This window comes from Carassius gibelio, chromosome A4 (genome assembly GCF_023724105.1).
Source record: "Carassius gibelio isolate Cgi1373 ecotype wild population from Czech Republic chromosome A4, carGib1.2-hapl.c, whole genome shotgun sequence".
Classification (NCBI taxonomy): Eukaryota; Metazoa; Chordata; class Actinopteri; order Cypriniformes; family Cyprinidae; genus Carassius; species Carassius gibelio.
Window position 1 is genome coordinate 29405972 of NC_068374.1, and position 23157 is coordinate 29429128.

The 23157-nt window shown below is 39.5% G+C and overlaps 2 protein-coding genes and 1 long non-coding RNA gene across 3 annotated transcripts in view; 2 read left to right on the forward strand and 1 right to left on the reverse strand.

Annotated features, from left to right (window-relative positions):
- Positions 1–7923, forward strand: part of LOC127971088 (scavenger receptor cysteine-rich type 1 protein M130-like) — a 91165-nt gene extending 83242 nt beyond the window's left edge. The window contains exons 10-19 of the mRNA XM_052573868.1: positions 4719–4841; positions 4928–5119; positions 5218–5301; positions 5865–5924; positions 6104–6160; positions 6288–6365; positions 6483–6545; positions 6678–6740; positions 7548–7610; positions 7745–7923. Coding sequence (XP_052429828.1) covers positions 4719–4841; positions 4928–5119; positions 5218–5301; positions 5865–5924; positions 6104–6160; positions 6288–6365; positions 6483–6545; positions 6678–6740; positions 7548–7610; positions 7745–7800 — 839 coding nt within the window. The 3' untranslated portion in view covers positions 7801–7923. The remainder of the gene's footprint in view (positions 1–4718; positions 4842–4927; positions 5120–5217; positions 5302–5864; positions 5925–6103; positions 6161–6287; positions 6366–6482; positions 6546–6677; positions 6741–7547; positions 7611–7744) is intronic.
- Positions 7924–9420: 1497 nt separating this feature from the next.
- Positions 9421–12064, reverse strand: LOC127976413 (uncharacterized). The gene is made up of 3 exons (XR_008157779.1): positions 11006–12064; positions 9941–10025; positions 9421–9679 (listed from the first exon to the last, which is right to left on the reverse strand). It is a non-coding gene; the product is annotated as an uncharacterized LOC127976413 (long non-coding RNA).
- Positions 12065–15528: 3464 nt separating this feature from the next.
- LOC127976277 (uncharacterized) lies at positions 15529–22268 on the forward strand. The gene is made up of 2 exons (XM_052580592.1): positions 15529–21606; positions 21679–22268. The coding sequence occupies exons 1-2, from the start codon at positions 15529–15531 to the stop codon at positions 21694–21696; spliced, it is 6096 nt and encodes a 2031-aa protein (XP_052436552.1). The 3' UTR covers positions 21697–22268.
- The last annotated feature ends 889 nt before the right edge of the window (positions 22269–23157 follow it).

Here is a 23157-nt window from a genome sequence, read left to right on the forward strand (position 1 = left end):
GCAGCATTAAATGCACATGATTACTGCTTTTATTTTATTATTCTCACAGTTATAGCCTACTTAATGAAAGTAGATATTTAATTTATTAAAAACACCTCAGAATATCTTTAGCAAAATATAGTTTACACTATGGTGTAATCATATTTTATAATAAAAGAAAGAAATTGTAAAAACCACTTACAATAATATTACGCATTATTTATCCAGAAACTTTTAAAATGATATTAAAATGGTATGATTAAAATGGTACATTCATTAAAATTAGCCATTAGAAATTGGTTCTAGTAAGTTTGTGTAAGTGTTTGAAGTATTCAGACTTACAGAATTCAGTCATCAGTGCTTGTGTCTGCTGTGTTCAGATTCAGGTTTTGATGCTGAATATAAGCTGCAGTGTTTCTGTATCAATCTGCTTTAAGTTTAGTGTGACTTTATCTCCACACTGACTTCTGACTGACACGAGTCTGTCCTCAGTGAAGTGTCTCTTCACGCTGGAGGAGGAGTCCCGCTCATCAGCGCTCACACTTTATTGATATATATGGAGAAAATAAAAATGCTGCTTTCTGATTTGTCCCTGATTGTGTTTGATGATTTCCTCTGTTGTGTCTAATAAGGTAACAGTGAGTGTCATTGGCAGCTGTGAGTCTCTCTCTCTCTTTAGGGGGCTGACAGGAGCCAGTTTCTTCAGTGTGTTTGAGGGAGCAGAGGAGAAACTTGTGCTGTGTTCTGAACTGTCTGAGAGTATAGTGAAATGGAGAGCTATCTGGCATATATTTTTGTATCTTCATTTGTGTCACTCATTACAGCCGGTAAGTATACACTCAGAATTAAGAGATAGCTAAAGGAAAAAAAGAAAAGATAAGATACAACATTTCTATTCTATATTCTTTTAATTATTTTTTAAGCATATTTGTGGTCTTTGTGTGTGTGTGTGTGGTTACACTTATCACTGCTAGTAAATATACTCAGGGACAGATTAATTTCAATATATATTTTTAAACATTCTATATTGTATTGATTTACATGCGATTATGCAATTACATGTTATTCTTATAACTTCTATATGGTTAATATTTTATTGTTGTATGCTAATTTTATGATGTATTCATAACGGACAGACAGTGTGAATGTGAGGCTGGTGAATGGTGACAGTCGCTGTGCTGGTCGAGTGGAGGTTCTTCACAGAGGTCAGTGGGGAACAGTGTGTGGTAATGACTGGGATCTGACTGATGCTGCAGTGGTGTGTAGAGAGATGAGCTGTGGAGAGGCTTCAGAAGCAACAGGATATTCTTCCTTTGGACCTGGATCAGGAAAAATCTGGATGGATGTAGTGCAGTGTAAAGGATCAGAGTCTACACTGAAGGTCTGTAGATCAAGAGGATGGGGTAAACATTATAGCAGCTGTAACAGTCATAAGTATGACGCTGGAGTCAAATGCTCAGGTAATTGATTTCATGCAGCTCATTGTTTAATCACTTCTCAACCTTTCTTCTCTTAACACAACATATGCAATATATAATACTTTTATACAGTTTGTTTCTGAGCTAGTTATAAACAATGAATTTAGGGTTAGGGTTAATTGTGAAGCTGTGATGCTGAAATGACCCAGGTTTTTGTTTACAATATTCAACTGAAGGATAGACTTAATCACTCACAGTTGTTGTTTGTTTGTAACATTCACAGTAAGACAGCTTCACTCACCATGACTCTAATTTAATTGGTTTTATGTATTATGCAAATATGTAGAAACCATAAACTATGGACGATTTACAAGACTTGCTGATGGACCTCACCTGTGCTCCGGGAGGTTAGAGGTGCTTTATGGGGACACATGGTACGCAGTGTGTGACGCTGCCTTTGACCAGAAGGATGCAGAGGTTGTGTGTAGAGAGCTGGACTGTGGGGCTCCTGTACAGGTGCTGGGAGCAGCTGCTTTTGACAAAGGAGACGCTCAGATGTGGACACAAGAGATTCAGTGCAGAGGAAATGAATCAACCATTCGATTGTGTCCAACTTCAAATGACATAAAGTGCTCTCAAGACAACAACGTGGGACTGATATGTTCTGGTAAAATGTCACCGTTTATCCTGTCAGTTAATAAATCTAATACAACATTTTAATCGCTAAACATACTAAAATCCAATTGTTCAACATTTCTAATGAGCATGTTATGCATTATGAATGGTAATACAACAGCAGCAATAAAAATAAACAGTTAGTTCTTCCCTCTAAACTATCCTGTTATGTCTTGTTTAAATATGTTTTAATTTCCTGTAGGTCACAATGATCTCAGACTGGTCAATGGTCCTGACATCTGTTCTGGTCGAGTTGAACGTCAGTTCCTCAATGAATGGGGCACAGTGTGTGATGCATGCTGGGATATGAGAGCTGCCAGTGTCCTCTGTAGACAGCTGAATTGTGGGATTGCTGTGTCTGTTGTGGGATCAGACTGGTTTGGAAAGGGAAATGATGAAATCTGGGCTGATGTTTTTGATTGTTACGGGAATGAAACAAAACTCTCAGAATGTTCCATCTCTTCATGGAGTCGAGCTGAATGTTCTCACAGACGAGATGTTGGAGTCATCTGCTCTAGTGAGTCTATATTACTGTAACATTTACTAACATTATGATATTGGAAGACTTAATCTTATTCAAAATACAATATTTATTTCCTATACATTTCCTACTGAAGATTAATGATTGTGTTATTTAAATTTTGAATTTACTTATATAAATGTTATATTGATATAAAGCATATTTATTTTCCAATGGTTCCTCTGTGGTCTTTAACACATTTGCAGTATTTTAGTAAAATGTCAGATCTTTCACTCAGATTCCTCTCTGGCTCTTCATGACGGTCTGGTGCGGTTGTCTGGAGAGAGACAGTGTGAGGGGGAGGTGGAAGTTTTCATCCATCAGGTCTGGAGGAGAGTTCTGCTGGACTCCTGGAGTCTCTCTGAATCCTCTGTGGTCTGCAGACAGCTGGGCTGTGGCTCTGTGCTGAACTTCTCCAGCTCCTCTTCATCCAGTCCTGAACACAGTCATGAGTGTGTGACGGGCTTCCAGTGCTCTGGGAGTGAAGCTCATCTGGGGAACTGCAGCTCTCCACAAACTCTCAACTGCAGCTCCACACAACAGCTGTCAATCACCTGCATCGGTGAGAACAACAACATCTGGAGAGATTCTTCAGTTGTTCGTGACCAATAATGTGTTTTTCTTTCTCTGAATATCAGGTCGGGGATCCATCAGGCTGGTGGGTTCTGGGGGAGACTGTGCAGGGAGGCTGGAGGTTTTTCACAACGGCTCATGGGGGACAGTGTGTGATGACTCCTGGGATATTAAAGATGCTCATGTGGTGTGCAGACAGCTGCAGTGTGGAGTGGCCCTCAGTAACCAGCAGGTACCAGCCTGGTTTGGTCCTGGTTCTGGACACATATGGCTGGATGAGGTGGAGTGTGAGGGGAATGAGACGTCCCTGTGGAGCTGCTCTTCTCCAGGCTGGGTAAAACATGACTGTCAACACAAGAAGGATGTAGGAGTCGTGTGCTCAGGTAAACAGTATACTAGAGGAAATGCTCTCCAGAAATGTAATTTTTCCCTCAACAAAAGGCTAATGCATGTTGCAAATGCTGATAACATATGTTGCCAGGTTAAATGTCAGTAACAGTATTACGATAACTAAGAGGAAATGTTCTCCATTAATGTATTTTTTGTTTTTCCCACCAAAAAGGCTAATGCATGTTGCAATTGCTGATAGCATACCATGTCATTAACATTAGGATACCATAGTATTTTAGATGCTGCCAGTGCAGGCAGCATGAATAAACCTTGAATTAACCAGTTATTTTGGTTATTTATTTCAAAATAAGCACTACCTGAATTGCATTTATTTTAATGCACATCCCTTTCCATCTAGAGTTTAAAGAGATCAGGTTAACTGAGGGCTGTGAAGGGAATGTGGAGGTTTTCTACAATGGATCCTGGGGTAATGTGTGCTGGAACCAGATGGACAGAGACACAGTGAGTCTGATCTGTCAAGAGCTGAACTGTGGAAGATCTGGTGTTTTGTCTGAATCTGCAGCAAGAGTGAAGTCAGCTCCTAACTGGCTGGATAAAGTGAAGTGTCGACCACATGATTCATATCTGTGGCAGTGTCCATCTTCACCCTGGGGACAGAATGACTGTAATAGTAAGGATGAAGTGGCCAACATTACCTGCTCAAGTGAGATGATATTTAACTGCTTTAAGTTGGTTTTAAATTGTCATGTTTTGTTTGTTTAAATATGATTATTTTTGTCTTTTTTAATTATTTTGTTCTATTTATTGGTTTATTAAAATTTAATGTTTTAATCTTAGAGGATCAGATTAGTGAGTCACCTCAAAGTTTTCTGACATGTTCTACCTTACCATCTCCATACAAGAGACAGTGTTCAAGTAAGTTTATTATAAGTGAATTATTATTTTAACCACTTTAAACTTTGTTGTAAATGTTGTGCTGAAGCTGGTCAGTGCTGATGTGTGTGTTTTAGATCATGTTCCTCTCAGACTGAGTGGAGGGGACGGCCGGTGCTCTGGGAGGCTGGAGGTGTATCATAACGCTGTGTGGGGCTCAGTCTGTGATGATCAGTGGGACATCAGCGATGCTCAGGTGGTCTGCAGGCAGCTGGGTTGTGGAGCAGCACTGAGGGCTGATAGGTATTCAGTCTTTGGTGCTGTTGAAGGCGTTGTGTGGCTGAATAGAGTCGAGTGCAGAGGGAATGAGATTCACCTGTGGGACTGTCCTCTCTCCCTGAAAAACAACACTGACTGCTTCCGCAAAGAGCACGCTGGACTCACTTGTGCAGGTCACAACAAACACTGAAGAATAATGTTCAAATATAGATAATTTTATGTATTCATAATTTGAATGTATTTGTGTCTGTTTTGCCAGATGTGTCAGTGTCCACTTCTCCTGCCACAACATCATCATCTTCTCCTTCAGTGCGCTCCACATCAGTCTCTCCTCCACAAACTCCTCCACCAGTGTCTCTCCCAGTGCTTGTGATTGTTCTGGGAGTTGTGCTCTTACTGCTCTTAGTGCCACTGCTTATACTGATTCAGCAGAACAGAGTGATGAGGAGAGGTAGGAGAGATCCAGAGACTGTCATATTGTGTCTTATTCAGTGTGTGATCAGACATGTGTTGTGAACTGACAGCAGGTTTGTCTGTCTACACTCACAGCTCTCTCTAAGAGGAGACACAGGACGATGTCTGAGGCAGTTTATGAGGAGATTCAGCACAGACACAATCACTTCACTCAGAGGGGTGAGACATGAGCCATCAATCTCATTTAATATCATTAATAAGAGTCTGTCAGACAGTTGATGTTTATCTATTATTAGTCCTGTTAAACCTCCTGCTTCAAACCACAGAATTCCTGACAGAAAACCACAGAGCTGCAGGTGCATGTTTGTGTGTGTGCGTGATAGACAGAGAGAGAGAGAGAGAGAGAGAGAGAGGGAGTGTGTGTGTGTGTGTGTGTGTGTGTCAGTCAGTGTCTCTTTCTGTGTGTATTTTTAGAGGGTCATAAGCAGGGACTTATATGTTTGTACATGTACAGTAGATGCAGGTGTGTGTGTGTGTGTGTTTGTCTCTTCCTGTGTATATTTCTGGAAGGCAGTAAGAAATGGGGTCATGTTTTTGCTAATAGGCCTAAACACCATGGTATTTATTTCTTGAATACTTTAAATAATGAAGTAATTGTGTTAAATAATAAAGTAATTTGTTGTGTTGTCACTAACACAATGTTTTAGAATCGAAAGGAAATGAGGATTCAGTCTGTTTGTAATGATGAACATGTTTCTGACTGTTCTGCTCTTCTTTAACAGGGAGTCTCATCTCTGAAGAACTGCATTCTGGGTATGAAGATGCTGATGAGCTTCTCTCAGGTTAGAGAGCTGAAGCACATAATCATTCCACATTTTACAAAAAAAAATAAAAAATAATAATAATAATTTCATAATGAACAACTGTAACTAGTAATTCCATATTATATTTGATAATTGACTCAATACTATTCAAATGCTGCTGTTTACTTGTATATTAACAGACTACTCTCCTTTTATAGCAAAAGAGTTCAATACTGCATATTATGATGATGTCATCAATGGCAGTGGCCTAAAAGGTAAGTGACCTTTTAAATTGATCACATGATTCATTATCAGATGACATATAATACATTTTCAGGCTTATGATATGCAGCAACGACATATTTTGCCTTTTGTATCCAAACATATTGTGTGTTGATGCAGAAGAGATGATGAAGGAAATCACACCAGGATACTATGATGATGTCATCACTGATGGACTGAAACCAGATCGTGAGACAGGTGTCACTCTCTTATTCTACAATAGTACATAATATATTTTTAAATCAAAATATTATAATAAATGTAAGATAGATATTTCAAATGTGTTCTGAATGTAATAAATGTGTGAATTTGTAGAAGACACACCTGAGAGTTATGATGATGTCATGACGAGCGAACACAACTCTGATATCAAAAAAGGTGTTTTACTCTATACATTTTTTTTAAATTAATATCACTCTACAATCAAGATCATTACAGATAATATTTAAAATTCCTGCCTTAATGGGTTTTTGGTTTACACTTTAAATTGACTCATATTTTCATGTGTAGTGAACACACCAGAGAATTATGATGATGTCATCATTAAAAGACCAAGCTCTCAAGGTTTAACAGGTGAGATGCACAGAACTACATTTTTAATCACCCTTCACATATTTACATGAGTATTGTGATGTGCTGGAGAAAGCTGGCTGAGATCAGATCTAACTGCAGTTTAATAGAAGTAAACGAGAGAAAAAAAATGGGAAACTGGGAAACAAAAAACACACAGATGCTAAACACAGGCAAAACAAGCACCAAGGGAAACACAAGGGACATTTATCCACCTTATTGTTCAACACAGAAGTAAGTCATTTTCTGTGAATGTGAGACTTCTGGTTCATTAGCTGTTTTAGGGAAATAATGAGAAAAATAACATTGTGCAGTAAACAGTAACATTTTATGCACTACAAACCAGTGTGTTAATAATTAAGATTATACATTAAATACATTAATGATAAGGTTAGACACTCCAGTTTGTAATATCAAGCAGCAAAAAGAGCTGTTTTGTACAGCTAATAATAGCTGGAAGCAGATGAGACCGGAAGCCAGACACATAAAATTTACAAAAGAACACAGAAAAAATAAGGAGGATACACTGGAGAGCAAGAGACTAATGAGTTACTATAGCAACAAGCAGATGGGTGTGGTCAAATGAGTGGCTATGGCAACTAATGAGGTTAACAATAAAGACAAACAAGACACAAAACAGACAAGGACAGAAACACACAGGAGACGTAACAAGTATCAGGCCCTGTCCACAGGAACATGGGTATTTTCAAAACCACAGCTGTTTAATAAAGTCACTCAAGGGAAAAATGATCCTTCAGATGAGATGAAGTGATATATAAACTGATATGTATTAATGTATATCTTGATCAGAGAGAGTTCAGGAGGAGTATGATGATGTGATGAGTGTAAGTGAAGATGTGAGAAAACCGTTGGGTAAGTTACTATAACCCTTTTGTTCTCATTATAGATCTTTATTTTAATTTAGTCAAACTTTTATGTAAAGACTTTTAAAATATGCATCCAATAACAACATTTGGCCTGATTTAATATTTTGTATTTAATAACAGAGTATGATGATGTGGAGGAGGAGTCAAACAAAGAAGTGGGGCATTCGGCTCAGTGATCATCCACTGCCTCGGTTCAACAAATCTGAACAAAGTTTGAGTGATATTGATATTGATATTGATGTTAAAACTCCGGTTTTTATACCCCCCACACACTTTTGTATTAAAACTTTTAAGCCTTTGAGAGTTTTGTATTTTTTTTTTTTTTTTTTGGCCTTGTTGATATCAATAAAAAGAAAACTTTTCAGACTTTTTTTGTGTATTTCAATAAGACATTACACAAACTATGAAATCAAACTTGAGATCTTACCTTATAAAGCACAATCACAGTGATAGTTGAAGACATCCTAAACATATGACCAAATGACCGTGAGTGATTTCAGTCTTCAGCATCACTGCAGCAAGCACTAGAGATTTGAAAGTGGATAAATGCTGAACAAAAAAAATTGTCTAACTTATAAAATGATTATTAAAATAATAGTTATTGTTATTTACATTGTTAATATGTTATAAAGCGTGTTTTTAACCATTAAATAAATATGCATATTGCTTGTCTGCTGGGCATTTTACTTTTATATACATCATTTATCAGACTGTATAAGTCTTGAGTTCTGTGTATTTCAACAACCTGTAAGACGTTTAAAATAGGTTCACTATAATCCATATGAATCACTTTATAATAACTTGTACAACATATTATGACTTAATGCTTAACAGATCATTAGAACTCAATGCAGCTCATATTTTCTCCATCAATATAAAAAAAAAGTACAGTTGACTGTTGTGTGACGTCACAGCAATTTCATCTACACAAACAAAACAGACAGAAACCAAGACTCTTGTCTGCTCTGCTGCATTTTATAATAAGAGCTTTGCTGCCATCTTCTGGACACAAATACAAATGTATTTGATATGACGGCAAATTAATATCTTTAGTATTTACCCACACTCTGTCTTCCTGCTCCCTCAGGACCCTTAAAGCATTAATTAAAATAAATAAAACAACAACAATAATATAAAAAAAATAAACAAGTTGTATTTACATACCAGTGTTCATTAAAACACTTATAAGATGATGATGATGATGATGATAATAATAATAAGAAGAAGAAAGATAATAATAAATAATAATAAATACATATTAAAGGTGAATATATATATATATAAAACTAAATATGTTTTGCTTGTACAATAATCTCATATCTAATTTATTCAACAGCTGAAAGTGTCTGATTATAGTGGAGATACTGAGGTAAACTCAGTAGCATTGGGCTGGTCATGTGATCTCAACTTGGCAGCCAGCAGGCACATTTAGTGGGCCTTTCAAAGTAAATAAACTACATAAGGTTCACACAATCAGCAAAGTCACATTTTTGATTGCACTTTGAAGATTATGTCGGTTACTGTAGCTGTCTCAGTTATATCATTTTTTTGTGGGTTGCAGCCATGGCTGAAGTGTTACAAACATCACAGCTTAACAAAATATGTCAGTGTATAACAACATGTTGCAGTTGTGTGTTTTTGTATTCTTACCTGGCCAGATGTATCACATTAGCTCCATTACAAGCACTGCACTCGTAGAACATCAAGTTTGCTTTTTATCAAATATAGCAAATACTATTAATCTGTGCTTACTGTGTTGAACGAGGTGATGTTAGATAAAGACAGAGCATATTAGGTATTATTAATAATTTACTATGATATACTGTGTGATTGATAAGAGATGTCCACACCTCTGCTCAACCTCCTTTGTCTGCACTTCTCTCTCATTCTCCTGATTTGTTGCAAAGGATCATGACAGGTATAGGGTCGCCTACGGCCTCTTGTATGCTGGTCAGCCAGGGGCGGACTGATCTGAAACTGTCCTCCATTATAATGTCATAGATGACCTCCACACCATCTGCCTTACAGAAAAACTGCTTGGTAATGCAGCGATACCTGCAGGGCACAGTGACATTGCTTTTTATTAAAGCTGGATGTTTATCATCAGTAACAAGTGAGATTATGTTTTGGTTATGCCATAGATTATTCTAGACAACAAGCTTTTCAGAGATGCTTAAAAGGATAAGAGTACAGACTGTGGAACAAAAATAAAGAAATCAAATTCAAGCTAAATGTAAATGTCCTAAACAAGACGATAATAATTGTATTAATGCAAAACTCAATCCTGTTTGTACTATGTAGGTATCAGGGCCTTACCTTTCTTGGCCTGCAGTGTCCCATAACTGAAGAGCCACATGACTGTCTCCCAATTTCAGAGTCCGCACACAGTCAATGCAAAGCACTGCAAAGCACAATTGAAATGTTTTTTTTTTTTTTTTTTTGTTTGGTTTAATGTATACAAAATTATACATTTATATGTATATATGCACATATATAAAATATTGTTAAAAAATTGTTCTTTATTAAAATCAAAACCGGCAAAGAAAAAATGCAGTAAGGTATAATGGCCACTAGGAGGAACTGTTGTATAATATTTCTGTGTGGAACATACAAGTGAATTGATTAAAAGTAACTTAATGGCTAAAAAGCTTCAGTTTTGTTTTTTGAAGATGCCTTTTGGTTTGTTTGTACATAATACAATGAAATTCATACTTTTTAAGTGTCCAGATTATTTATGAAATTGTACTGTTCAGGGGTGAAACTATAAACTCTGCAGAAAGTGAATTGATGGTGTTTGACAATCTGCTGTTCAGTGTGTGCCAGGGTTTAAATGCAGGCAGTGTGACTTCTCAAGCCCTTTCATGTGATGCCTCCTGCTTTAACAAACCCACCTGATATAGCATAGTGGGCTTTAACTAACACACGAACACACATTTAAACATGATTAACTGAAAAGCCTTTAAGAAAGTAAGAAACACTATTCACAATAATGATGCACAGACTTCAGCTATCAAAGCTTTCAAACTTTTTTGAATCAGTGGCAATATAAATCATAACAGTTAGCAAAAGATATGATCCAATATAGTGTAACGAAATATAGTGAACACAGTTTGAATGTAACACATTTTTTTATTATTGATTTGTTTTATTTGAGCAATATTTGTCAATGCTGCTGTTCACTGTTTAGAGACTTTTATTTTGAAAATTTATGTCGGCGCTCTACTGACGCCATTTTCACGTGAGTGCGCGCTTCTCTTCCGCTTCAGACACTGACTGACGGAGAAGGAAGGGTAGACTGCTTCTTCTTCTCCTTCTCAGCCTTCGATCTGTCACAAAATACACGCCATATGTGTGTAAATTAAAAGGATGAGCACCTCTTACCTTCATGCGGTCTTGTGAGGAACTGATAGCACACGACACTTCCTCCGGAATCACACACATGAACCTGCTCCAAACATCCCTCGTGTAAAAGTTCACAGTGTGCGCTTTAGAGATACTTAACGATACGGAGAGAAAGCTCTTAACTTCATCTATTTTTCTTTTTCAAGTGTCGATTGGTATGTCGTTAAACGTCATTTTTCATCGCCCAGAAAAGTGTGAATATTTAGCGTGACCAGCAGCTGTTCTTCTTCTTCTTTTAACTTTTTATGGCGGATGGCAAACCAACTTTTTGGTGCATTTACCGCCACCGACTGGACTGGAGTGTGAAGCACTGATAGGCAAATGACAAAAAAAAAAAAAAAAAAATTATATATGTATATTAAATTCTGTTAATTATTCCTATTTCTTTAATGTATTTTATAATAACACCATATATTCTTCTTTGTCCTGCTTTCTCGTTCAAAAGACTTATCATATTGAATGATTCAACAACCATGTTTTTAACTTCATTAATGAGCTTTAACCTTTCTTTTTCATATTTTTTACATTTCATTAATACATGTTCTATAGTTTCAGGCTGATTACAATAAATACATTTACCTGATTCTTGTTTTCCTATTTTAAACAATGAATGATTTAATCTGGTATGTCCTATTCGAATGCGTGAGATAATTGTATCTTCTTTCCTGTTCTTAAAAACATTTCTTCCATTTCCATTTTCTTTCTGTTGAATATTATACATAAACCTGCCCTTGTTATCACAGTTCCATTCCTCTTGCCATTTGTTATTCATGAATTCTTTTATTTTCCCTTTAACTTCATTTTTGCTCAGAGTCACATGAATATCTATTTCTGTATGTTTAAGAGCTTGCTTAGCAAGCTTATCAACCACTTCATTAGCCTCCACTCCCACATGAGCAGGAACCCACATAAATTTTATCAAACTTACTTTACTTACTCTTAACAAGCTTGCCAGAATCTCGTATATAATGTCTTGCCTTGATGATTTTAATCCACTTGCAAGACTAGATAATGCAGCATAAGAATCAGAACAAATTACAACTAAGCTTGGTTTGACCTCCTCTACCCACTGAAGGGCTACCACCATAGCAATTAATTCAGTGGCATAGACAGATACATGATCAGTTATTCTTTTCTTAATTTTAATTTGAATGTATACTGCAGCAGCAGTTCTACCAGAGATAGGTTCTTTTGAACCATCAGTTTAACCATGATAAATAATTCTGTTCCAAATACTGCTGGACAATAATGTTCTTAGGGGTAGCTTTCTCATTTTTCATTTTTATTTGTATCTGAAAATCTACATTAGGCATAGGAAAAAAACATGGAGGAATTCTGGATACTACCACAGTTGGACTAACATCACAATCAGCAATACCAACTACTCCTGCTTCCCTTTCAGCAATCCACCCAAAGCTTTTAATATTTTTATTTCCATGCTCCCAACATTCTTCAATTACCCCCTTTACTGGATGACATTCTTTGTCCTTTTAAATTAATCCAATAATTCATTCTCATTGAATATCTACGGAGGTGTAAAGGAGCTTCCCCAACTTCTACCTGTATGGCTGCAATGGGAGATGTTTTAAACGCACCGCAACATATTCTTAAAGCTTGACTCTGCATTGTTTCAATCTTTTTCAGAGTAGTTTCAGCTGCAAATCCATAAATAATGCTTCCATAATCTAAACTTGGTCTGATTAATGTACAATAAATTCTTTTCAAAGACATTCTACAAGCTCCCCATTCTATCCCAGATAAACATCTTAAAATATTTACTCCTGTTTTACATTTATTGATCAGTTTTTTAGCATGAGTTGCAAATGTCAATCTGGATTCCATCCATACACCAAGATATTTAACTATAGAGACTTGCTCCAGCTCCTGGTTATACAACTTTAACTTAACCTCTGGTACTTTTTTCCCCTTTGTAAAACATATAACTTGGGTTTTATCCACAGATAATCTAAAACTCCAATCATTTGCCCATACCTCCACTTTATGAACAGATTTTTGTAAACTTTGGGACACACATGCAATATTACGTCCTCTTTTCCATATTGCCCCATCATCAGCAAATAATGCCCTTCCAATATCACCCTTAAAATTACTAAAAATATCATTGTTCATAATATTAAAAAATACTGGGCTACATACACTTCCTTGTGGAGTTCCATTATCTATCGAGTACGTCTCAGAATACTCTACTCCTATCCTAACTTGTATTGTTCTTTCTAAAAGGAAATCCATAATCCAGTTGTATAATTTTCCTCCAATTCCCATGCATTTAAGTTTAATTAAAAGTCCCTCTTTTCAAAGCATATCATATGCTTTCTCAATATCAAATAAAACCCCCACCAAAACTTCTTTATTTGCCTGAGCTTTCCTAACATCGCCTTCTAAACTTAAAACAGCATCCATAGTATTCCGACCTGCCCTAAATCCACTCTGATATGGTGATATAAGACCTTTTATTTCCAATATTTAGCCTTCGTATCATCATTTTTTCCATCAGTTTACATAAGTTAGAAGTTAAAGCAATCAGTCTATAATTACTTGGATTTGATTTATCCTTTCCGGGTTTAACACACTGAGCTGTACTAAACTAAACACATTAAAGTGACACATCCCACAACACTCTGCAGAAAGTGAATTGATGGTGTTTGACAATCTGCTGTGCAGTGTGTGCCAGGGTTTAAATGCAGGCAGTGTGACTTCTCAAGCCCTTTCATTTGATGCCTCCTGCTTTAACAAATCCATCTGATATAGCATAGTGGGCTTTAACTAACACACGAACACACATTTAAACATGATTAACTGAAAAGGGGGGGGGGGGGGGTGAAATGCTCGTTTTCACTCAATATCCTGTTAATCTTGAGTACCTATAGAGTAGTACTGCATCCGTCATAACTCCAAAAAGTCTTTATTTTTATTTATAAGAGAAAGATAGTCTGTACCGATTTTTCCCGGAAAAACACAAGTGCCTAGAGCAGCCTTTCTCAAACTTTTTTCAGTCAGGGCACCTTTCAAAAGTGCAACAATATTAACTTTATAGCAACTTAATAGCACCTTTAAAAACACAGGTTTGCAAAGTAATTCACAAAATAATTAATAAGAGACACAAATGCCATAAAATCGTAAGAGGTGGACCACTCAATACAAGAACTCAACAACATAAATTTAAAACATTCTGGCTGACCCCCCCAGCGTGAGTTTTTCAAAGCGACCGTTATTAATGTCGCTTTATGGTTTCCATGGTGACGCGTCATTGCTTGTCACGTGACACACCGCAGCAACAACAGAGCTAAATGAATGATGATCTGCTTTTGTCATTTTTCCTTTTTTATTCAAAATATTCACAAATTTGTTAGATATGGCATGAAATATCTGATATTTGTATTGCTTATTAGTACTTATATGTCTGAAACCTAAAATAAACATTATGTGGCTGTGTAGGAGCCATACATCTGAGTTTGATTAGTCTTTCATGATATTGCCTACTTTTCTTTCTATACTGTTGTGTATGTGCACGTGCATAGTGACGTCATTGGTTACCGTGGGTGTCACCGGGGGTGTGGTGTCTGTATTAATGCATGTGTGCTCACCTGTGTGGGGCTGGTGTTTGGATTATGGCTGCAGGGTGAGCGTGTGGAGAAACTTTCTGTCGATCGTCGCCGTTATCATCTTCTGTTTCTGCACTGTCTGAGGTATCTTTGCACGGCTTATGAAATGCATCAATTCAAGTAAGTGTTGGTTCTTGTTAAGCTTGTGACATGGAACAATAAAGACGTCCCATCATGTGCAATGGTTCAAGTGACGCGTCTTCAGTGTAAACCCACATGTCTTAGCCTGCTGCGGCTTTGGATTAGTTTTAAATTTTATATGCCGCATTATATGTCGACAGAAATGTTTGTTGAAGCGCCTGTCACGTTGGGATAACATTGGATGTTTGAGATCGCTTTCAAAGTTGTAGCTGGTAAATGATAGACGTGAATGCACATTGTACTCGCGTAAAGCCCATTCATTCACAAATCTGCTGTTACGATGCTTATTTGGTCATCACAGTCGCTTTTATTAAAAAGTACACGTTTATAAACGTGGCACATTGTTTGTCAATGACGGATTGTATTCCCCGCTAGGCTCAGCGGTACTTTCGCATAAGGTGATTGTACTGGTTTGTTTGTTTTGGGGCTTTTGGTAGTGTTTTGGTTCGTGCGTCAAGCGGGTGAAGCATTGTGCTTGGGAGTGCCGCCATAGTTCTGGTTCTAAGACGGTTTGTCTGGTTCTAGACTATTGGTATTGAGGTACATAAATACCCACCGCTAGTATGCACAGAAGACTAGGGTTGAGTTTAGCTTAGCCTCAGTGGAAGTTAGGGGGAATCAAAGACAAGACAACGCATTGTACCTTGTTCACGTGGAAACACAAGTTATAAAAGGGGCGCTGTGTTTAGTGTCACTAGCGGATATATTTGTGATTATTGGATTGTTTGTAAATGAAAAATGGAGTTGAATGATACCAGGTCAACTGATAAAAGACAAATAACACTTACACCTAGGGCCTTTGAATATAAATTGGAAAAGCTCCAAGAAGAACGCCAAGTAAAAATAAGAAAGATTAAAGGTGCAATAAGAGAAATTAAAGACCTAAAGCAAAGTGCTGATAATGCTGAGAAAATACGGTTATGTCTTGAAAATATATCGAGCTTGTTTAAAGAAGCAAGTCATCTTCATGGTGTTGTGGTCCCTATGCTCCCACCTGAAGAACAAGAAAAACAAAATGCTTGGTTTGGCAGTGTGGAAGAACATAAAATTGCCTTTGTAGAGGAGACAAATGAATGGTTGCTGGAGGCACCAGACATGTTAGAGGAACGCGTTGTCTCACCGTGTTTAGGATCTGTTTCCAATGATGAGGCACGTATATCTAAAATAGTGGAAAAGGCAGTAGAAGATGATATTAGACCAAGGGATAGTGTTTCTAATGTGTCAGTGAGGTCAAAGAAATGCAGTTCAGTGGCGAGTAAATATATGTCCATTACTTCATCAGCTAGATTAAGGGCTGAGGCGGAGACTGCGGCTCTTATGGCTCGTCAAAGGCTGCTGAGTCAGAAGCATGCCCTGGAGGAGCAGCAGGAACAGTTGAGGAGAAAGAAGGAGGAGCTGGACCTGGACATGGAGCTGGCAGCATCTATGGCTAAAGTAAGTGTGTTCAAGGCTTCAGAAGGATCTTGTGCGTCTAACATTTCTGTGAAATCAGACGGGATGAACTCCTATTTGAAAAGAGGGAAAAGAACACAGTTAAGCTACGACGCTGCAACATTTGTGCCTGAGTCCAACACTCAACCATCGGCTGCAGAGGCTGAAGGGGAAGCTTTGTTTTCAGGTAATGTTGCTGTGCGGCCTAAGACATATAAAAACATTGAGCAGTCCGCTGTTGTGACCCGGGCCTGTCCATCCACTTTGGTTACTCTGCCCGCTGCTGTGACTGGAGCTGAGATGTCCACTCTGCCAGAAGGTGCTTACCAGTTACCATACGTACCAGCACCTGTAACAGTGAATAATTCTGATCAGTGTTTTCTCACAGTTTTGGAAAGGCAAAATGAAATTACATCTTTATTGGTTGAACAACAGTCACTTTTTCTCTTACCTAAGCGAGACCTACAAGTTTTTGACGGAGATCCATTGCAGTATCAAACCTTCATAAGAGGATTTGAACATAACATTGAAGGAAGAACACAAAGTCATAAGGACTGTTTGTATTACCTCGAACAGTATACAAGAGGTCAGCCCAGGGATTTGATCCGAAGCTGTCAACATCTGCCTCCATCTCATGGATACACTAAGGCAAAGTCACTACTTCAGGAGCATTTTGGTGATCCATACAAAGTAGCCTCTGCCTATATGGATAAGGTGCTTTTATGGCCGATGGTTAAAGCTGAAGATGTCAGTGCTTTAAGAGCCTATAGTTTATTGTTGCAGGAATGCTGCAACTCTATGGGAGCCGCTGTAAGTGACCTGAACGTGCCTGCAAATATGCAAACCATTGTGAAAAAGCTGCCTTATAAGCTGCGGGATCATTGGAGAAGTGCGGCCTGCGTTATTCAGGAGAAGTTTCATCGAAGAGCTACTTTTTCGGATATTGTGGAGTTTGTTGAGAGACAAGTCAAGGTAGCAAGTGACCCTCTTTTTGGAAATATACAAGATACACCTGTGACAGGAGGAAAGGGATTAAAAATGGTTAAGTCTCACTCTCAAACTAGTTCAAAGGCTAGAGGCAGTAGTTTTGCCACTGCTGTAATACCCGCTGAGAAGAAAGTGGAGTCTGGGAATAAATTGGAGAAGAACTCTCTAGTGAAGGGTTGTTTGTTTTGTGGAGCTGGGCATTCGTTAGATGTCTGCCTTCTTTTGGATAAAAGGACACAAGATGAAAAGTTGTCTTTTTTGAAGGAGAACCGTATGTGTTTTGGATGTCTGTGCGGTGGGCACATGAGTAAAGATTGCAGAAAACGTCTAATATGTAGAGTATGCAATTATAGGCACCCCACATTGTTGCATTTCCACCCTAAGGCAAAACAAAAGAGTTTGACTCAGGCCAATGGTGACTTGGAATTTGCCAGAGGAGGTGCTGTGGTGTCTGTTCAGTCTAGTGGCTTGACTGGGGCCGGTAAACAGGACTGTACACTTTCTATCTTGCCTGTTCAGGTGAAATCCAAAAGGGGACAAGAGACCTTGGTCACATATGCATTTTTGGATCCGGGGAGTACCGCCTCGTTCTGTACAGAGCGACTCATGAACCGGCTCAATCTTACAGGGAAGAAGCTGGGAATCCTCCTTAGAACTATGGGACAAGAGAAGGTGGTGGATAGTTATAAGCTGTCAGACTTGGAAGTTGCAGGGTTGGATTCGGACAGCTTTTGTGACCTTCCTGAGATTTTTACTCAAAGGAGCATGCCTGTTCATAGAGGAAACATTCCATGCTCGAAAGACCTTCAAAGATGGCTGCACCTGAGACACATACAAATACCACAGATTGATGCTGATGTGGACCTTCTGATCGGCACTAACGTCCCTCAAGCTCTGGAGCCGTGGGAGGTGGTTCGTGCAGTGAACGGGGGCCCTTATGCAATTAAGACCATTCTGGGTTGGACGGTGAATGGCCCACTCCGAGAAGATTGTCGGATCAATGATCAGTGTTTGCAGCCCGACATCACAGTCAATCGGATCTCAGTGGCGAGGCTTGATGAGCTCTGGGAGAAACAGCTGAAGGTGGATTTCCCTGAAACTCTGCAGGATGAACAACCTGGTCTGTCAAGGGAGGACAAGTGCTTCATGGAGTCAGTCTCAGAGTCTGCCAAGCTCATTGATGGTTATTACAGTATTGGTCTGCCGGTAAGACAAAGATACATCAAAATGCCAAATAATAAGATAGTTGTAGAACAGCGTGCATTGAGTCTTAAAAGGCGTTTGAATAAAGATCTGTCTTTTCGGTCCGATTACATCACATTCATGTCCGGGATGCTGACTAATGGTTATGCAGAGAGAGTTCCAACTGAGCAGCTTGCTCGTTGTGATGGAAGGGTGTGGTATATACCCCATCATGGGGTGTATCATTCTAAAAAGAAAAAACTGCGTGTAGTTTTCGATTGTGGGGCTACATTTCAGGGGACTTCTTTGAACTCACAGCTTCTTCAAGGACCGGATCTCACAAATTTGTTAGTGGGAGTCCTCACAAGATTCCGTAAGGAACCTGTGGTGCTCATGGCAGATATTGAGGCCATGTTTTATCAGGTCAGGGTGCCGGTTGAAGACTCTGACTTGTTGAGATTCCTGTGGTGGCCTGATGGAGATTGCAGTCAGGAGCTAGTGGAGTACAGAATGATGGTGCATCTATTCGGTGCTACTTCCTCCCCTAGCTGTGCCTGTTTCGCTCTGAGGAAGTGTGTTGAAGACAATCGGAAGTGCTTCAGTCCTATGGCAGTTAACACTGTCCTGCACCATTTCTACGTTGATGATTGTTTGGTGTCTATTGGCTCTGAAGAGGAAGCAGTATCTTTATGGCAAGAGCTTGTTGCTTTGTGTGCTAAAGGCGGTTTTAAGCTCACGAAATGGATTAGTAACCGACGTACTGTCCTCGCTACTATCCCTCAGGAGGAGCGGGCCAAAGAGGTGAAAGATCTGGATTTGGATAGTGATGCCTTGCCTGTAGAGCGTGCTTTGGGTGTACAGTGGTGTGTCCAATCTGACTCATTTAAGTTTAAAGTCACACTTAAACCTCACCCACTCACAAGAAGAGGAATCTTGTCCGTGACTAGTTCGATTTATGATCCTCTTGGTTTCTTGGCACCTGTTGTTTTGTCTGCCAAGAAAATCCTCCAAGATCTTTGCAGGAGACGTCTGGGATGGGATGATCCTTTGCCCTCTTCGGTTGCTGGAGAATGGATGGCTTGGCTGGAAGACCTTCATGACCTTGATAATTGGAAGGTCAGTAGGTGTATAAAGCCTGTGGACTGTGGTCGTCTTGTTTCTGCTCAGCTCCACCACTTTGCAGATGCAAGTGAGGAGGGGTTTGGGACTGTGACTTACCTGTTGCTCCATGACGATTGTGGGCGAACTCACAGCGCGTTTATAATGGGAAAGGCACGAGTAGCTCCTCTAAAACTTGTCACCATTCCCCGTATGGAGCTGACTGCTGCGGTGGTGGCTAGCAGGATGGATAAGTTGTGGAGGAAGGAACTGCAAATGGACCTCCAAGAGTCGGTTTTTTGGACAGACAGCACTTCTGTTCTGAAATACATAAAAAACGAGACATCTAGATTTAAAATCTTCATAGAAAATAGAGTGTCTGAAATATTGAAAATGTCTAACGTATCTCAGTGGAGGTACGTGAATACATCAACCAACCCTGCGGATCTAGCCTCCAGAGGTGTTAAAGTTCAGTTATTGCTAAAGACTAGTGCATGGCTCAGTGGTCCTGAGTTTCTTCATGAGCCTGAGAGCAGTTGGCCCAAAAACCCTGAGACCCTGGGAGACTCTTTTGTTGTAGACCCGGAGGTCAGGGCTGTGGTGGTGAACGTTGCTCAAGTGGAGCATGTCAGTCCAGTGGAGAAGCTCATTGATTACTTTTCCTCTTGGCTTCGTCTTAAAAGGGCTGTTGGTTGGCTTCTCAGGTTTAAGACTTTGCTTTTGTCCCGGGTGAGACATCGCAAGCTGTTGAGAGAAACTCTTTCAGGATCAGACCTTGGTGCCGAGCAGCTGGGGAAAGCGCTACAGGTCCAGATGGAAGGTGTTAAGGCTCAAGTGCCAAAGGATGTTCTGTCCATGGAGGATATGGTTGCAGCAGAATTAGATATTATCCGTTTTTGTCAAAAAATAAGGTTTCCGGAAGAACTGGCCAACTTGAAGAAAGGAGAGTGTGTAAGGAGGACGAGTCACCTTTACAAGCTTAACCCGATCCTGGATGGTGATCTCATTAGGGTTGGAGGACGGCTTAGTAGAGCAGCTATGCCAGTTGAAGCAAAACATCCAGTTATATTGGCTAAAGATCAACACATCTCCAATCTTATTCTCTGTCATGTACACCAAGAAACAGGTCATGGTGGACGAAACCATATGCTTTCTCATCTGCGTCAGAAATATTGGATTCCTGGTGCCTGTGCTGCCATTAGAAAGGTTTTGTCTAGGTGTGTTATCTGTCGTAGATTGTCTGCTTTGCCTGGACATCAGAAAATGGCTGACCTTCCTTACAGTAGGATAACTCCTGATGAGCCTCCTTTCAGTCGAGTTGGTTTGGACTGTTTTGGACCGTTTGAGGTTAAACGTGGAAGAGCTGTGGTCAAGAGGTATGGGCTCATTTTTACATGCTTGGCGATGCGGGCCATACACCTTGAAGTTCTTTCATCTTTGGATACAGACTCCTTTATCAATGGTTTTAGAAGGTTTGTGGCTAGACGGGGTCAAGTTCTTGAAATCCGCTCAGATAATGGTACTAACATCGTGGGTGCTGAACGTGAATTAAGGGAGGCCATTGAGAATCTGAACCATAACCTCATAAATGACGTGCTGTTACAAAAGGGCGTGAAATGGGTTTTCAATCCCCCAACGGCATCACACCATGGAGGTGTTTGGGAAAGATTGATCCGGTCAGTTCGTAAAGTGCTATACTCCATTTTGAAGACTCAGACTCTGGACGAAGAAGGCTTGGCGACGGTGTTTTGTGAGGTTGAGGCGATTGTTAATGGCCGTCCAATTACAAAAGCATCAACAGACCCTCAAGACTTGGAGGCGTTGACTCCTAACCATCTACTACTTCTTAAGTCGCGGCCGTTGTTGCCAACAGGACTGTTTGAGAAGGAGGATGTTTACGCTCGTCGTCGCTGGAAACAAGTGCAGTATATGTCGGATTTGTTCTGGAAGCGCTGGGTGAAGGAGTACCTTCCTGGACTTCAGGAGCGTCAGAAGTGGAATGCTGCTAAAAGAAACTTTGTTCCAGGAGATCTCATCGTGTTAGTGGATGATATGGCACCTCGCAATACTTGGATTACAGGAAGAATTGTGGATACTGTTCCGGACAAAAATGGACTGGTGCGAAGTGTATGGATTAAAACTAAAACCAGTTATCTGAACAGACCAATAACTAAAGTCTGCCTTCTGCAGGAAGCGGAGGGGCAGTGAAGATCTGTGGATACAGCGGATATGAACTTTGACTTTAAAGGACTAAAAGTTCACTTTGCCTTTTGATTGATGTTTGTCTCCCACAAGGTGTTTCTGGTGGTCAATTATTACTATGAAATAATTTGGGGCCGGAATGTAGGAGCCATACATCTGAGTTTGATTAGTCTTTCATGATATTGCCTACTTTTCTTTCTATACTGTTGTGTATGTGCACGTGCATAGTGACGTCATTGGTTACCGTGGGTGTCACCGGGGGTGTGGTGTCTGTATTAATGCATGTGTGCTCACCTGTGTGGGGCTGGTGTTTGGATTATGGCTGCAGGGTGAGCGTGTGGAGAAACTTTCTGTCGATCGTCGCCGTTATCATCTTCTGTTTCTGCACTGTCTGAGGTATCTTTGCACGGCTTATGAAATGCATCAATTCAAGTAAGTGTTGGTTCTTGTTAAGCTTGTGACATGGAACAATAAAGACGTCCCATCATGTGCAATGGTTCAAGTGACGCGTCTTCAGTGTAAACCCACATGTCTTAGCCTGCTGCGGCTTTGGATTAGTTTTAAATTTTATATGCCGCATTAGGCTGAAAACACTGAAAAGTTGTGATATATGTCTCTTGCTCAGTGCCAGCCAATGCGAAAGCACATTTGAATTTAGCAGTTGATCACGTGATCACTGACAGTTCTAATCACATGTGTGAATGTGTGGTCTATGTGCGAAAGGGTTAAAAAGAAGAATGTATTTACGTAAATTCAAATATATTTTATATATTAAATGTCAGATTTTTTTTTTTAACCTACTATTTTTTTGGCGGCACCCCTGACACAGTCAGGCTGAGAAAGGCTGGCCTAGAGGCGTGACGTGTGGGCGGAGCTAAAGAATCACGAGCGCCAGTAGGCTTTTGCGTTGAGAGCGTTTGGAAGCTGTGACACAGATCCAGAGGCTGAAAATTAACAAGAGCAGCATCAGCAAAGGCGTCTCTATGTTGTATGTACTGAAACTGTATATATTTGCTTAGCGGTTTTGGAAAATGACTAAGTTCCACTTTATGTCGTCTTTTTTTTTTAAGCTGTACATGTGGAAAGTGCAATTTGATGACAACATCGCATGTTGTTTACTTGATGTGCTTACAGACTGATAGCTAAGTTAACAACACAGAGATATTTTAAGCAGTTTTACTCACCGCATGCGGTTCCAACACACGATCGTGACCCTTTTTCGTTGGGACTGCATTATCCTTAAGAAATAAACGATGTGCAAATCCGTCATCAAACTGGACCTTGTTTGTAAAACAAGCATCTTCGAAATGCAGGGAACAAACAAAAACACTTGCACAACTCCGTTGATGCTCTGTAAAAATAAACTGCATCCACTGGTCCCTTCCCAGCTAACACAGTTACGTTGTGACGATGTAACTGGACCAGACCATATTCGTTGCAGCGACATCCCAAATAACGTTCCAGTGA

Excerpts from the sequence above, each read along its gene's own strand:
- LOC127976277 (XM_052580592.1), top strand. The coding sequence starts at position 15,529 with ATGGAGTTGAATGATACCAGGTCAACTGATAAAAGACAAATAACACTT.